The following is a 17,698-nucleotide window of genomic DNA, read 5'->3' as shown; positions in this document are numbered from 1 at the left end:
AAGGCCCAAGATGATTTCAGAATTTTCTTAAGAATTAGAACACTTCTGAAATTTTCTGCAATGCTGAATGCTACTGTTCATTCCCCCAATGCAATCCTTTATTCTCACTCCACTTTTGAAATACATACAATTAAGAGTTAATCATCAGCTACAAAGTGTTAAATGAATTTATAAAGCACATTTTTATATACATATGGAGATTATATTCAGCACTGGTGAAATGAAACAATAGGAAAATATGATCTGGCACCCGAAGTAAGTCAAGGGCACGTGAGGGATAGAATAACAGCTTTATTTTTACGTAATGCTAACCTTTTACTGTGGGACCTAATTTAAGGTACTGTCTTTCTAGTACGGGATAGCAAAATTTATTCTTTTTTTTTTATTTGTTGCTGTTCTAATGACCTGTAAACGCAATATAATTATTCATTGCAGAATGGTAACCAGTGCCATTCTTCACTAGTATTCAAACCTGAGAAAATTTTATGAGAAATTATTGACTAGATGTGATCTACAAAACAGCTTATATTTATTATCTTCCTCAAATGAAAAAATGCAGAGATATTTTCTCTTATTCTGCATGTTAGTAAGGCTGCTCTAAGTTATAGATCTTTGCCTTAAGTGAGTGTTAAAGAAAAAAGAAATTCTCTAGGAGGGAGATGCATTTTAAGAATCCTCCTAAGGAGGACTAGAGACATTTTCCAAGTCTCTAGTCTGAAGAACTCATATCCCACATTTAAAATAAAAATCCTCTATTTAAGCCATCAGTTTCTGATCTGTATTCTTAAAGTCAGATTCTGATTAAACACTTAAAAGTCAAACCTCTTATTTAAATTGGATGAGTGTTCCAATATAAGGTTGTGATTGATGACAGCCAACATAGCTTCACTAAAGGCAGATCATGCCTGACAAGTCTGGTGGCCTTCTACAACAGAGCTACAGCATTGGCGGTTGGGGGGGCAGAAACTGACATCATCTACCTGGACTTGTGCAAAGCATTTTATACTGTTCCCACATGATATCTTTGTCTCTAAATTGGAGAGACCTGGATTGGACAGATGCACCACTTGCTGGATAAGGAACTGGCTGGATGGTTGCACTCAAAGATTTGCGGTCAATGGCTCAATGTCCAAGTGGAGATTGGTGATAAGTGGCATTTCTCAGGAATCGTTATTAGGACTGGTGCTGTTTAACATCTTTGTCAGCAACATGGACAGTGGGATTGAGTGCACCCCAAGCAGGTTTGCTGATGACACCAAGCTGTGTGGTGCTGTCAACACACTGGATGTATGCCGTCCAGAGGAATCTGGACAGGCTTGAGAGATGGGCCTGTGCAAACATCATGAAGTTCAACATGGCCAAGTGCAAGGTTCTGCGCTTGGGTCGGTGCAAACCCAAGCACAAATACAGGCAGGGCAGGGAATGGATTGAGAGCAGCCCCGAGGAGAAGGGCTTGTGGGGTGCTGGTTGATGAAGAAGCTCAATATGAGCCAGCAATGTGTACTTGCAGCCCAGAAAGCCAACTGTATCCTGAGCTGCATAAGAAGCATGGCCAGCAGGTCAAGGGAGGTGATTTTTCCCCTCTACTCTGCTCTTGTGAAACCTCACCTGAAGCACTACGTTCAGCTCTGGGGCACCCAGCACAAGAAGGACATGGACCTATCAGAGCAAATCCAGAGGAAGACCATAAGAATGATCAAGGGGCTGGAGCACCTCTCCTATGAAGACAGGCTGAGAAAATTGGGATTGTTCCGCCTGAAAAAGAGAAGGCTCCAGGGAAAGCAGCCTTCCAGTACCTAAAGGGGGCCTACAGGAAAGCTGGAGAGGGACTTTTTTCTCAGGGAGTGTAGTAATAGGACAAGGAGTAATGGCTTTAAACTAAAAGAGGGTAGATTTAAATTAGATATAAGGAAGAAATTCTTCACTATGAGGGTAGTGAGGCACTGGAATAGGCTGCCCAGAGAAGCTGTGGCTGCCCCATCTCTGGAAGTGTTCAAGGCCAGACTGGATGGGGCTTTGAGCAATCTGCTCTGTTGGGAGGTGTCCCTACCCATGGCAGGGACGTTGGAACTGGGTGGTCCTTAAGAGTCCTTTCAACAAAACCATTCTATGATTCTATAAAATTTTCTTGTTGATCAGCATTTCTGAAGTAAAAGTAGTTCATTTCACCAGAAGAAAATAAAATTACTGAGCTCAGACACATAGTTTTGCACATTTTTAATACAAGCTCTGGGACTGTGATTAATGAATAGAACAGAATTTGAAGACTCACAAGAAGTTACTTCTCTATCGAAAAAGCTGAAATAAAAAATATTAATTGGAAGTTCTATATGTGAAACGTTTATTCCAGACTTTCAAGGAAGAAATTTCAAAACCTTTGTTCATGCTGAGATAGCTAAGGATTTCATAGAATTGAAAAATGATTCAGGTTGGAAGAGATCTCAGAAGGCCAACCAGTGGAATCTCCTGCTTAAAGCAGAGTTCGCTGTAAGACCACCAATCCAAATATAAAATGAGCATTGTATATAATGCTCAGTTCTGAAATGGTCACCTGCAGATCCATGTGCTTCCTGGGCAGGCTGCTAAATACCTTCTACCTATGTAACAACCAGAAAGCTGGAAGGAAAATTCAGTCAGCATATGAAGAAGCTGCAATATTTTCTGAACAAGGTTATGTGATAAGACCACATTATACACTTTTTTCCACTGTTCACAGTAGCTGCTATTTGTTTAGATGTGAATTTTAAAGCTCTGTGTGCTAATTATGAAGCTAAGACATACCAGCCTCCTGATCACTTTATGAAAACTGTATTCTGTTCCCCCAGGTTATAATACTCTGAAAAAGTTCGTGCAACAAGTAACAAAGAGAAAAAGCAAATTAGATCCTCACAGCAGTTTCTTGGAGTTTACATAAAAGCGCACAGTTGGTTGTTGTTGAATGATACCTAGAAACAGTAGATAGCTGACAGTTACCAAGAGGTTGCCTATATTATGTAAAAGATAAAGATGTAAAAGATGCAAGCAGTAATCAGTTAAATACTCATCAGACCTGCCTGGAGGACAGACCTACCTGGTATCTACTTGTAAGTCTACAGGATCAAGAGATCAGGAAAAATGCTCTGGAGAAAGCTCAAAATGAACCAGACAGACTTGTGAATCTTCCAAAGCTGAAAGATAGAGAGACCGGAACGTTCGGATAGCGACTTCATTATTAAAAATAAAAGGTAGGCCAGACTCAACCTCATTATATACCTGAAGACAAAGTTCTGAAAATTGAGCAAGTCAGCAAACAGCTTACCTACTGACTTTCTTAACTGAAACTGCAGCCAGATATGTCCTTTCTTAGCCTGCTTCCTGAGGGGAGTATCAGTAGAGAAGCCCACAACAAAGAGAAATGAGAGCTGCAACCTCATAGACTTGGGTGGCATTGTAATGCCTCAACTACAGGCACCTTCATTCATGGGGAGAAAACCGCCTTTATTTTTTTGGTAGAGATAGCTAGAAAATCAACAGAAATCTATCCAGGATTCCTAATGAAGGCAAAAATGATTATTTCAGATCTACTCTCAACCTCAAATGCTAAAGATTACTTAAAAAAATATTTGGAGTGACAAAGGTTTGGGGTATTATGCTAACACAGTAAAAATTATATAAAAGCTTGGTAAAAGAAGAAAATGTAATTCATAATGGCTTGTATTATTAGAATGATCAGGGTAACGAAGTCATGACCTGTCTGCTATGAAAAAATAACACCACCAGAAAAAAATAACAACCAGATCATGATTACCTGTTACAAAATATTATCCTTTTAATTTCTTAAATAGAGGTAATTTATAAGAGGTAATTAGAGGTATAAGAAGTATTAGAGGTAGTTTTTAAGACACAGGACATTCACTGTAAACTCTAAGAGCTAAGCTAACAATTTCACATTGTGCTGAAAATAATGGAATTTAGACTTATAGAGTCAATATTTATATATCAGGAAAATATCACAAATAGATACCACTTCATTATAATAGAAATAAAACAATTCATTGTAGTTAAAACTGATCAGCATATGCACATGTATATCTCCAAATATCTGCAGTCATACTATTATGCACATGTCTGGGTACAGGTAATATGTTTAAATTATAAAATGTGGAGTGAAATCAGAGTTTTATAAGGAATGCATTGCACTTAGCCTGTGTCTTCACTAACTTCGCTAGTATCAGCTCTAATCACTGATCCATCACTCAAGCATTTAATTTACCACTCTAAGTGTGGAATTAAATTTAAAATAATAATAATAATAATAAATAACCACCAATAAAAATGAGAAAAACAAACCAAAGCAACAAAAAAAAAAAAAACACACCACACCAACAACTTTACAAATAAGTTTTGTGTAGTATTTCCTCCTCAGTTCCCATGTGGAAAAGTGATATCAACTGAGAAACAAGTTGAGAAACAAGACAGGAAGTATTAGGGCATATAACCAAGAATCTCTGTAATCTAGTTTCTCAGGATCTTAGTGACTTGAAACTAGTTTCATTTCATTGCAAAGGGGAAAAAACACTTTCCATTGTAATAAAGAACATTTATTTCCCGTTAGATTAAGAAGTGTTGGTATAAAACCTAAAATTTTATGAGCAGAAAAGACATTTAAAACACAGATCTTGTCTTCAGCTTTTTTTCTCTCTCTCCTTACTCAAGCACAATCATTTTCATGTCTAATAACTGAGAAACTAGTCCTATAAAATCAGGGCTTTACTTTTTTTGTATTTTCTTGTAAGTTACTTAGAGGCTTTTTGTTTTGTTTTCATGCAAAAATATAGCATATACAGAAAAAAATAATAGTACTTGTTAAAAATCATATGCAATGGCTTAAGCACAGTTTCATCCATCTAGAGCAGTGTGTTCATTTCAAACTCGTCCTGTTTAACCACATCTTCATATAAACATTCTGTGTATGGCACTACATACAAAGTAAAGTAATTGCAAACAGTTATCAAATTACTTTATAGGACACTGAATATTGCTACTGTTGAAGAACCAAATTTATCCTATATATGACAATGTCCTATACAGGACAGATGAGAAACAAAAATATATCCTATATAGGATCAATAGACAAGACAAAATTTTACTAATGTTCACTCATTTCTTTCTTCATCTTTTTCTTACTTAAAAAAATGGAAAATCATTTATTTAAAGTTCTATATAATCTATTTCACATTCTCCGTACAGGAAACTTTTTTTTATTAATTAAAATTGTTCTGGAAATTGGAATGAACTAGAGAAAACACTAGACCAATGATACCTTGAAAATATATTTTGCATGTCCTATAGATATTAAAAGAAGTCAGTATGAATCAGGCAAAAAGATGCCAAAAATAACAGCAAATGAGTAATAGAAAACATTCCAAGTAAATTATATTTTCAAAATTCTTACACAAAAGATTTTTAAAGTATCTATTAGAGGGTCTAAAATACAATTGACACTTTTTGTTTTATTTTAGATACATAAAAGTAGAAAACATTCAGTTAATTCCATGATTTTGAGTAACTCTAAAGATTTACAAAGAGGTTCATATTTTTAAGTTAGAACTTCAGTGATCCTATTCAACTAAAACCTAGGTGTGGATTATTACCTTACACAGTAAAGAAAAAGAGTTTATGAAAGAAACACATTAGCACACGGCACTGAAATTTGTAAGAAACTAAAAGAACTGCTGAGAAACATGGAACAAGTAAGTATAAAGAAAATAAGGACCAGTAAATTACTAAAGGGTAAAATAACATTTTCTGAAAGAACGTGTTAACGTTGACCCCTTGCAGCTTTAAAGTTTTATGACATTTTTATAAAGGAAGCTACTTTTAAGGAGCTGATGTGACTCTATTCCCAACCAAAAACTCACTTGTTTGATGCGGTCTGGATTAACAGTGGTCTGAGGCTGTAGGATGCTGACAGGCTCTGTCTTGGCCACATTTTGAGGCATTTCTCGAATCTTCTCCGCAATGAAGCCATGAACTGCATTTAGTGCTTCGACTGTTCCCTGGATCAGACACACCCGCTCTGTAGTACCTACAAAAAATAAAAATAAAAATAAAAAATGACCTGAATAGAATGGATTCATCAGATCTCACAAACCACATACGTTATTTCATAAAGATGACACTCAAAAGCAGAGTGAAAAAACAACTAACGGTAGCTCAATAAACATAATAACAAAGGAAGAGATTTCCAAAAGGTAACACGATGATCTGAAAACGTAACTCCTGTTCATGTAGATCCCATCAACATGTAACATTCCAATTCAACCTGGATAAAAGAGCATCCATAACAACTTAGAAAAATAAATAAAAGAAGATAAAATATTAGGTTCAGTTGGAAATACAAGAAAATTTAAGAAGTCTTTACAGAATACGTCTTTTAAATGACTTTGGCCTAGAACTTCTAGTGAACACAAGGATGAACGTAATAGCCTATATTATAGATGAACTTGAAATACACTTTTGTAATGATCACCTGAACTGCAAACGCATCGATTTAGGGTAGACATTATTAGATCATTTCTTGAAACAGCCACAAATCATTATGGCAAGACCTTTCAAGGCCAACCAAATTCATATATCTGACTACCCACCTTGTCTTTTATAACTTTCCCATCATAAAACAACCTTGCAGTAACTATTTACTAAATACCTGGAGCTGTATTTTATGTGATTTAGATGGAAATCATGAAAGCCTCTACTAAATAGCTAGTTAATTCTCCGCAACTTACATTTCAAGAACTTCTGTAAATATAGATATGCTGAATACCACTCATGTAGGATATCTAGAATCTACGAGATTACCTTCTAAGCATCCATCTTCTAAGGTTATGGAAAGATATTATGCACTTGGCAAATATACCTAATATGTGAAATAAATATTTGTTCTATGTGTAAGAACGCATGTGTTCCCACTTTACTCTGTGCTGGTGCAGCCTCACCTCGAGTACTGTGGGCAGTTTTGGGTGCCACAGTCTAAGACATAAAACTGTTACAGAGTGTCCAAAGGAGGGCTATGAAGATGGTGAAGAGTCTGGAGGGCAAGAAGTACAAGGAGCAGCTGAAGTCGCATGGTTTGTTCAGCCTGGAGAAGAGAAGACTGAGAGGAAACCTCATGAGGGAAGCGGAAGGGCAGGAACTGATCTCTTCTCTTTGGTGACCAGCAATAGGACCCAAGGAAATGGCTTGAAGCTGTGACAGGGACAGTTCAGGCAGGGTATCAGGAAAAGATTCTTCACCAAGAGCGTGGTGGGGCATTGGAACAGGCTCCCCAGGGAAGTGATCATGGCACCGAGCCTGCTGGAGTTCAAGAAGTGTTTGGACACTGCTCTCAGATGTAGGGTGTGATTTTTTGGGTACTCCTTTGGGGACCCAAGGAGTTTGACTCGATCATCCTTGTGGGTCCCTTCCAACTCTGGATATTCCATGAATACTAGGACTTTGGTGGCCATGAAATCACCAAAGGGGAGGGGAACACTGCATGTTCCCCCCCTTGCCCCTCCATACTCATTTATAAAAATAGTACAGATACTCACTAAAAACAGTCCTTAAAAATATTCCTCATTCCCAAACGCTGTGAAGTGTAACCAATGACTTCAGTGTTACATGGTTTTCTGTTCTAGCAATTATATTCTACTCTATAACTTCAATCTCCTCACTGTCTGCGCCATTCTCCTCTCTAGTGTGAGGCACTTTCTTTTTCTTGTATTGGCCTTTGCTCCCTTTCCCTTGTATCAGTATTACTTACTTTCACCTTTAATTTCATTGACTCTTACAATCACTCACTTAACCTTGTAGCCTGGGGAAAGACAGTCTGAGATGCCATGTTTATCACATCTTTTGCATAGTACCTCACAGAATTTGCAATCCCATGTATCTCATCAAGTGTTTAATAGCCATTGTACCTTAGGTTACAATTCTCTAGAAAGGCTTAAACAAAACCTACATTGCTACGTAATCCTTTTCCAAACTGAAATTGGTCTGTTTGTGTTGCAAAAACCACCAGTCCTTATTTCTTTGATATCATTGTTACAAAGATCTACAGAATGTCCAAGGAAAACTCCAATTCTACCCCTGCAGAAATACTCAAAAAGCCTTTGTTTACTTTTTCTGACTAAGACGGTTTTAGATTATTTTGTATGGCTTCACTGAATAGCAAAAAGGTTTTGAATCCTTTTTTTTTTTTTAAAAAAAAACAAAACAGTGATAAGGATATATGTATGGCACTGCACTGAAACAATCCATATTCTGTATTCTATATATCAAACCACTTAAATATGTTTGACAAAATCAGTTTTGACTTGAAAAACGCTGTCTAACAAGTGCTTATGGAAAAATGAAACTTAGGAGGAGGCATTGTAGTTTTGACTTTTGCCCTGCAGAAATTCCAAAACAAGACAACCTGGATGTCCAGGTAAAATTGCTTTGAAATTAAATGTGCTGCATGCATTTCCAATATACTCAAATTAATGTTTTTCATCATCATGTTTGTACCTTGTAATAAAAGAACAGTAGAATAGTAACAGAAGAAAACTATAACGTGAAATATCATGACATTAGTGTATTCCTGTAAACTTAATAGTAATAATAGTACGCAAAGATATGCCAAATACATATCCCTAATCAATGCTGTGCACATTTTGCTTCAAGGTAAGAGGGGGAAAACCAGAGTGATAAATTTGAGTCACAGACTTACCATAAAAAAATATGTCTTATTACTGTCATATTCCTAGTAAAAGTTAATGACACAATCCCACATGGATCTTTTCACATGAAAAATTCATTCACCCTACCTAAACAAATGAAAATTACAAGGTAATGATGTGGCAAATATTAATAGGTTTGCAAGGATTTCTGAAGTTCACTACATGTCATCGGGCTTCATTAGCATTATCTGCACAGAGTCACAGACAATAACATGGATGGGAGAAATGTATCAGGGAAGTAAGTAATCTCCTCCTTAAAATTCCCTTCCTATGTATCTTATGTCTTTAGTAATATCTATTGTTATCAATACATCCAAAGATATGCTCCTTACAAAACAGCAACGAAGTCTGTAAAGGAGAACAGTACAGCAGCCTTATTAGTCACCTGCAAGAACAAATTGTTTTCATTAGTAAATGCTTCTCATCCGCTGATATGGGTAGTCTCTAGAGATAAAATATTGCATTTCCTAAAGATGAAGCAGCACATTAAGAGTTCTGCCTGTTCAGTAACCAAATGTGTTCATACACATTCAACAACTTGCACAGCCTTTTTTTTTTATTTAAAAAACAAATAAACAATCAGGCTACACTGAAATCCAACCACCTGAAAGTAGCTCTAGAGCCAAACTGACATAACGATAAACAAACAGTATTTTCTCTGTTAAAAGGTTATTTAAAAATAATTATAATTAGGATTAAACCATGCCAATCAGTATTTCAAAAGCTGCAAGGTTAATAATCCTTGAGATTAAATCTAAAGTTAAATTGATTATACCCTGAACAGCATACTATACTTGTGTCACAATCAAATGTATATTTGTCAATAGCAAGATTTTTAAAACATTTATGTGACCAGTTACAATGACTTTTCAGATATCAGCTTCAAAATACAACCTTTTTTCCCCTCCCACAAAACACCTTATTAAAAAGGGAGTTTGAATGGCTTAAGTGGAAGTCACCACATTAAATGAAACTCGGTTCCCCTAGATGTAGCTTTTTTGATGCTTTTGCTTTTTTTTTTTTTTTTTCCCCCTCCCTACTTGGCTCCCTTCTCCTTTTGCAAACAACTCCTGTGGTTTCTGTGTAAATCAATCCAGCTCTAAGAAAATGCTCTGGGGAGTCTTTACACTGCAGTATTAATTGTCTCCTAAATGATGAGATGTGATGTGGATTGATCAATGCAGCTAATGCAAGTGTTCTCTAGGTCAGCAGACAACACACTGAAACCAAACACAGATCAGGTTACATCCAAGCTACTGGAGTCTGATATGGAAAGCACTTAACAGGGATGACTGCTGTCAAAACATATGAAAGGAAAACAGACAGTACAGGAATTTCATTGGACTTGGCACTGTGACTAAACGGCACGCTACTGTCAGTGCTCTTTTAGAGCATGCTGTATAGTACACGTAAGTCATACTACAGGCGAAACACACTGTGTTTTAGCATGTATAAACCAGGATGCAGTAAATGGAAATCACTGCTCCATGAAGAAATAGAATCGTGCAAAAGCCCAGTCCACAGTAGGTAAGATGCAATTAGTTAAAATGTGTCACCATAGCAGACCGTTTTCTTTGAGGGTTAAACCATATGATTTCTACTGAAACAAACAACAAACAAAAAAAAGTTAAAAAGAAAAGGAGTCTGGAGAAATTGTGTACATGTACAGTTGGGAATTGCTTTAATCTTTTGAAGTGATGTTGTCATACTCCCTCACACAACTCTAATGGCTTTTCACTCAGATAACAGCGTACAATAATTTACAAGAGTCAAGCAAAAGGAAAACTGCCAGCTATATGACCAACCTGTACAACAAAAACAAGCCTATGAATCACTAAAGTTGGTGAGATTTCTGTCATTTAGAAAAGCTTTTAGACTCCATTACTGTCTAAAGTAAACTGTCAGATTATTTATCATTTAGCAGTCCTATCCATTCATTTTGCAAGTTTCTGTGAAAAAAAAGATGAGCCAATTATATGCATAATTCGTGACATATAATTTTCAAAATATGTATTAAAAATACAAATCTCATTTTTGAGAGAACTGTTTTAGAGAAAGACAACCTACCAAATAATCAGTCTTTACTGTTTTACTTTTTTTCTGTCCAAATGTTGTCAAAATAAAATTACTCTACTTTTTAATTATTTAGACATCAAATCAGAGTTGGTGTCATGTATGGTATATTTTCTTTTACATATGAAGAAATAAAATGTATACAAGAAAATAACTTTGCCACAGAAAATTTATAAATGCATATTAGGTGGTCATCATCCTCGTACATTAAAAAAATATATATATTTTTTATGTGTATTCATTAATACTAAACTCCATGACAGAAGTTTGTATGTGACTGTAAAACAGGAAAACCAGTATCTACATATATGCTACCACAACTTTGTGTTTGTTTCTAAGGAACACAAGTAAATTACTCAATATTTGCTCTATTTTTATGACAGTAAAATTCCTCTTATATCAGAATTCAACTTAATTTTGCAAAGGTATGTTTTAACTTTTTCTTATAAAATAAAAGGGGCAGAGTATAAGTGTACAAGAAAGCCTGCCTGTTAATACTGCTCACCAGAAAATAGATTCATAAAACTAATGAAGAAAAAAAGAATCTGAATCAGTTTTGTGCTTGCTTGCTTTTAGGAGACAATTTATAGGCCCTAGTTGTTGAACATGAAAATAGACTTAAAATACAGTTCCATGCAGAGAGAGAAATATGTAAGCATTAGCAGCCATCAACCTGTTTAAATTTAATAAACCTATTTAAATGTAAGTAAACAAAATCCTGGTTTGATATCTAGTAAGTTGGGCAGGCCTAAAAGTTAAAACATCTTTCACTAACTCTATTTTCATTGTTTGTTTCTCCTTCCATCCCTTTAACCACCTAAAACTTTACTTCTGGCAAATATCCTTTGACAAGTACATCCCACTAATTTTATAAAGCACATTTTAAATCCAGTTCTGAAATTTCAAACCCACACACAAGCTTTTAATAGGAGAAGGTTATTACTTATTAGACAACTGATACAGCTTTTAAAACAACCATTAAAATAAACACAAGATATGCAGTAGGACGAAGGACACAGCAATATGATGCTCTCAATGCTTTTATTTCTATTCTTAACAGGAATACATCTATCTATATATGGTACCATTAAGCTTTAAGTGTTTCTTTCAAGGCTCTGATTCAGTAAGTAAAAGTTCCACTGTATTCACAGAAACACTCACTGAAAGTTAAATGTGCTTCTGTATTTTACGAACCTTAGTTGAAATATTTTGGGAAACACACTGTACCTTTCAGAAAGGAATGTTTGGCATTTCTATGACTCTATATGCTTTTTATTGGGCTTTGACATCAGTCTTAAAAAGCATTTGAAAACCTAAACAGGCACAACGCATTATCAGCACAGGGTAACTCCAATGGATCTACTAATTAAATCTCCTTATATTTTTCCAGCATATCATGCCAACTTCTTTGACACTGAAAGGGAAAACCTGACAGAAGGGACAGAGCTAAGACTTTAACTAACTGAAAGGCTAAGCTACAATCTCTGATCAGCTGATTTGCATTAAGCTTTTTATTTGATAAATCACAGTACAGCAGTCTGCTAACCCTAGCATCTTATATGTTTATTTTTCTGACTGATGATCAAAGGGCCTCTACAGTGGAGTTCTATAGCCAGCAAATGCTTCGGCCTGAAAATGATCTTTCTAAAGCTCCTGGTAAAATACAACTGTGCTTTGACACCATTCCCTAGCAATGCAAAATAACCAGTCTTTACTAAATTGACAGTAATGCTCTTAACATGAAAATCAGATAAACTCTTCCTTGCATCTAACATTTCCTCATTGCAATTACCTAAAACCTCAGCAAATGAAAACCAGACAATAAAAATAATGTTTTATTTAAATGCATTACTAGTATTTCATACCTCAAACAGATGTAGAAAAAAATTGTTATATACGTGATAAATGTACACATCCTTAAATGCAACACATAAGAACATCCCACTTATGTGCAAAATGTCATAGGAAACTCAACGAAGCGGTTTCCTACTTTGATCCTTGTCTCCCTGCTGCCCTTGTACCCTCATTTCTTGAGACAGAATTAATTGGTCTTAATTCAGAGCTTGTTCCCATCATTATTACAGACAAAGACATTTCTCTCAGCACAAACCTTACTTCCCTGATAGACTTCCCAAAATGGAAGAGGAAATAAGAGCTGGTAGCAATGCTAGAACATTCATATTCTAAATTTGTTTTCCTCTAGATGAAATAATTTTGGAACTGTTTACACATACAAAAATAGGGAGTAAAACTTAACTTTTCCTGACCAAGTAATTAAAATAGCAAAATCAAAGAGAACAATCTAATTGAAGGAAATCTAAGAATTCAAAAAGAAATAAACATGGCCCTCTAAGAATCTTACTGATGTCTCTCTCATAAACCCAGGGCATCCTTAACTTGAATTTTCAAGTACAGATTGACTAGATACATTCAGCTTAACTAATGCTCCATTCTTCTTTAAGAAAGCAAGAAACTGTTCCCTTTAATGTTTCACCCCCTGAAATTATAGCTATTAATGTTTTCTGCAGCTACGTTATACTTTATATGAGTCAAGCATCTAATAAAAGGAATAAGTTAAATTATGTATAAGTGTTCTATTTCTTGAAACATATTAACAGATGTGATGATTAACAAGCACATGCAATCTATGCATGTGATACGCTGAAATCTGCAAAAATAACATGGAGTTCTCTAACATCAGTCCTCTAATAATTTCTTATCAGGTGTCCTAGTTTACAGGAAACTTTATTTGCTTTAGCAGAAACAGCAGACTGCTGAGCCCATATTGATCACATATTGTCATTTAGGTGTGGCACACCCAAAAGTGGCCAATATCGTTAGCTAATTAAATCTCAGAGAGGGCTATCACTCAACTGTACATCCCAATCTGACTACCTTCCCAGGTCCTCACCTGTATCTGTGAACAGTAAAACGGAGCACTGCAAGATGTGCCCCCACTGTGCCCCACTCCTGTAGTGGGGTATGAGAGGATGCCCCGGTGTGACTTGGAACTTCAACACCACAAGAAATCAAGTCAGAACACCAAACTTGGCTACAAGTGTTTCAGTCTGATGTACCACATATGCAGTACGTATGTCAAAATAACAGCTTGTCAAAATAAAACTATAAAATTTTAATCAATTACAATGTTAAAACAAGAAAAAGACTCTTAGATACACTGCTGTAAGTTCAAAATACATCAGATGTCTCAGTAAATATTCACAGACTCCATAACTTCAGTTTGGCTTCTTCTGGAAGTAGACTGGAAGATAACTTCAGTTTTTCAACTTGCATATATACCTACACATATTCATAAATTTAGCTACACACACATATGTGCACTTACATTTTAAAATAAATAGTATACAAGTGGGTATTATTGTTATTGAATATGTGACCTCTGAAGAACAATCCAGATATTGAAAGGAATCAAACTGACAAATGCTGTGAAGCATATGAGTTTTCAGAGTTATATGGAAACTTCAAGTTTATAGTCCATTGCACTCAGGTTGCATGTGAATTACATGAATCCAGGTTTAACATAGTTGTAAATCCGAAGAAATGGATTATTTCTTTGTGAGAGAGAAAATTAGGAAATTAAATTTTTTTTTTTAAGAAAAAAAACAAACCTCACAATTAATAAAGGTTTAGACGGGATAATGAGTCATCTTGAAAGCAAACAATCCCTTGAACAAAATCCGTTTTGTTGTATATCAGCTAAGGATTTAATGTTGATTTAAAAAAAATATACAAAGGGAGATGAGGAATTATTAATACTATACCGTTATGTATAAGACAGCAAACAAGAGATTATAACTCCTTTTGTCTAAGATTTATTCATGAAACAACTGCAGATTCCACTTGCAAAAGCTTATGAAATTCACTCAAAACAGAGGTAAGGCCACAGACTTTTTTTCTTCCTACAGTATTATGAAAGATTGATTGTTTTTCATTTAACTAACAGAGAGAAAGCAGTGAGAGGGAGCACAGCCTAATTATACTTTGGGAAGCAAGCACGTTTCTAGAAAATAAAAGCTCTACTGTTCAAACAAAATCAAACCCCACTTGACTCCATCACAAAATTTTCAACCCAAATTAAATATCTTGTATTGTTTTGGTCAAAATATGTAATAGTAAAAGCAGTTACAAAGAGATAAAGAAGATTATTTTTAATTTGTTTAGATTTAGCTGAGATTTTGTGTCAAATAAAAACTTCCTCAAAAGTATCTGGGGAAACAACCTCCTATGTATTTTTCCTCCTACTTCCCAAATTGTTAAGGTAAACAGGCTAAATGAACTGTCATCTTCAGTTCTCTTTGATCGGAAAGTGAACATATTTCCTATAGGTCCTCAAGAAAAAAAATAATGAAATACACAAGGAGAATCAAAAAATAACAAATTTTAACAGAATATGAAATATACTTCTTGCTATTTAAATGTTCCATCTATTTAAAAAAAAAAAAAACAACAAAAAACACAACAGGTGAGGGTCCTCCAGTTATGTTATATTCTCTGCTAAGGTGAGAATCTCCTGATCCCTTTCCTTCTGTATTTTTAACGGTGGTTGACAGACAGCAATATTCTTCCGGCTCATATAAGCACTTCTTCAAAATGAGATAGGCTTGGCATTAAGGTATATATATATCTATTTTCTAATAAGGTGACGTAATAATTTGATTATTCATATACTTTTAAGATTATCATGGTGCGTAGAATTTTGCATTAACATTTTTAATGATATCAGTGAACAGTAAGCATCTAACTAAATGAAGTTAATAAAAAATATCTAAGCTTGATGAAAATGTGAAGGTGACTGAGAAATAAAGGCTGTCAAAATCATTAAAAAGCAAGAAGACCAAATACCCCCACAACACCAAATTTGTTGCAGAAAAAAAGAGTTGACCTTATTTTTGGAACAGATATAGAATATATCTCTCAGAATAGAAAGAAAAAATTACATGTGTTTTTCAATGTATCTGGAATGAATTTTCCAATCAACAAAAGCACTTAAGAATATTTTTCATGCAAAGCAATGTTCTGTTGGCAATTACAGCTTTCATGCTACGCTATAGTAATATGAACCTTTGTTATTAGTGACTCCTACACATACAATTACTAAAAGAAGGAAAAAAACACCAATTTAAACAGTAAAATATACTTTAAGAAATTGTAGGAATTGATGCATCTTATAGAGTGATAACAGTTCAAATATCTAAGGGGGTTTTTCTCCTCAAAAATATTTCTCAGGTTTCATAGTTTAAAAGCCTGTGAAAAGCTTTGGAAAATCTTTCTAGATACGGCCAGTTGCTCAAGAAATACAATCGTCAAATATATTCATTACAATGTATCTGTTTGGAAGAAGTAAATACCACATTTCAAGTAAATGAACTATACCATAAATTTAGATTAGAGATTCTAATTCAAGAACGAAATTTCTCAATACTTGTGCACTATAAAATACTGGTAGTTATAGGTATGTTTTAAATATACTTGAAAGCAAAAATTCAAGTGAACATGGAAACAAATTTTTAACAGTATACTTATTATTGTTGAATCCTTTTTAATTTAATTCATGATCCTGCAAGAAACTGACTTTATCCATAGTGTTAAAGATTAACTCCACAGAAAAAAAGGTCATTCCATGTAAGGGTAAAATGTAGAGAAGGACATACAATACATACCAACTGTATTGTATCGATTATTCTACATCGCAGTCCAGAAATATAGGAGACAGCAATGCACATGGATTTATGTTTTCAGAGTAGGAAAAAAATGTGAAAAGCAGGATGAACTCCCATTTTGATGAGGTCATTACAACACACATATCAACATGCATATTCAAATGTGTGAAAACACAAAGACACACAACTTTGCTGTTGCATATTAAATTAAATTCATTGCTCCCCGGTAATGGACTTCTAATCCAGGGTTTATATGGATTAACAGGTAGGGGCTGTTTCTGACTACTACCCAAGCATTCAGTACACTACAATTATTTTTGTTTTCCTTCCTGGCTTCCAGATTGTAACCCTGTTATAGCATGTCTTTTTTTTTTTTCCCCATGAATGTTATATCCCCCTAAATTTAACTTTCTAAAATTGTGGATGAAAAGCTGCTTTTTATTTATATATCCATCAAACAGCTATATATTATTTTATCCTCAGCACTCAAAAATTCCTGTTTTAAATATATTTGCTGAACTATTTTCATTCTTTTACAAAAGTACTTTTTCAGTAGTCAAGGTAGATATTATGGCCTTGGCAAACTTAGTACTGATGAGCTAAAGATCTTGCTTTTTTTTTTTTTTGTCATGTTCTGTTATAAAAACTACGCAGGAAAAAAAAAAAAAAGAAAAATGTTGAAGAGGGTTGTAAACTTTACCTTCTTCCGTACCCCTTCACTCTCAGAAATATTATAGTTTTATATTATAGTTTTAAGTGAACAAAAGTCTTCTACTAGTACTACAGCCATGTCTACACAGAAACCTTTTTTATGGGTCAATCATGTTACAAGTATTCTCAACTCTTATTTTCAAACGAATAATGCCACAATTCATTATTTAGAAATACTATCACATTTCAGCGCTAGATTAGTAGACTTGAGGGAATCTAGACAACTAGCTCGTGCTACTTCTCTGATCAAGAGCAGGGCTGAAAATAAGATATTTTTTCCTACAATTTTGAACAGAAGGCCAAAGCAATCCCATTCAAAAACAGAATGGTGTCAGAATTCATCTGGAATGTGTCAAAACGTTAACAGCCACAACGTCATTATCAGATCCTTAAATCTACAGATATTGCCACTGAAGTCACTGAAACTCTATAGGCAATGTCTCCAACAGAAATCTGATTACAAAATAAGAACATGGACTGAATATACTCTAA

General features: G+C 34.8%; 1 protein-coding gene across 6 annotated transcripts in view; it reads right to left on the bottom strand.

The window, feature by feature from the left end:
• The window catches only part of NOVA1 (NOVA alternative splicing regulator 1), a 159,806-nt gene that overhangs the window by 36,068 nt on the left and 106,040 nt on the right, over nucleotides 1-17,698 (bottom strand). For all 6 annotated transcript variants that reach the window (XM_066997392.1, XM_066997391.1, XM_048058854.2 and 3 more), the window contains one exon: nucleotides 5,901-6,067. In XM_066997392.1, the coding sequence (XP_066853493.1) occupies nucleotides 5,901-6,067 (167 nt within the window). The remainder of the gene's footprint in view (nucleotides 1-5,900; nucleotides 6,068-17,698) is intronic.

Source organism: Anser cygnoides, chromosome 5 (genome assembly GCF_040182565.1).
Source record: "Anser cygnoides isolate HZ-2024a breed goose chromosome 5, Taihu_goose_T2T_genome, whole genome shotgun sequence".
NCBI classification, from domain to species: Eukaryota; Metazoa; Chordata; class Aves; order Anseriformes; family Anatidae; genus Anser; species Anser cygnoides.
This window is presented reverse-complemented; position numbering and strand designations above follow the sequence as displayed.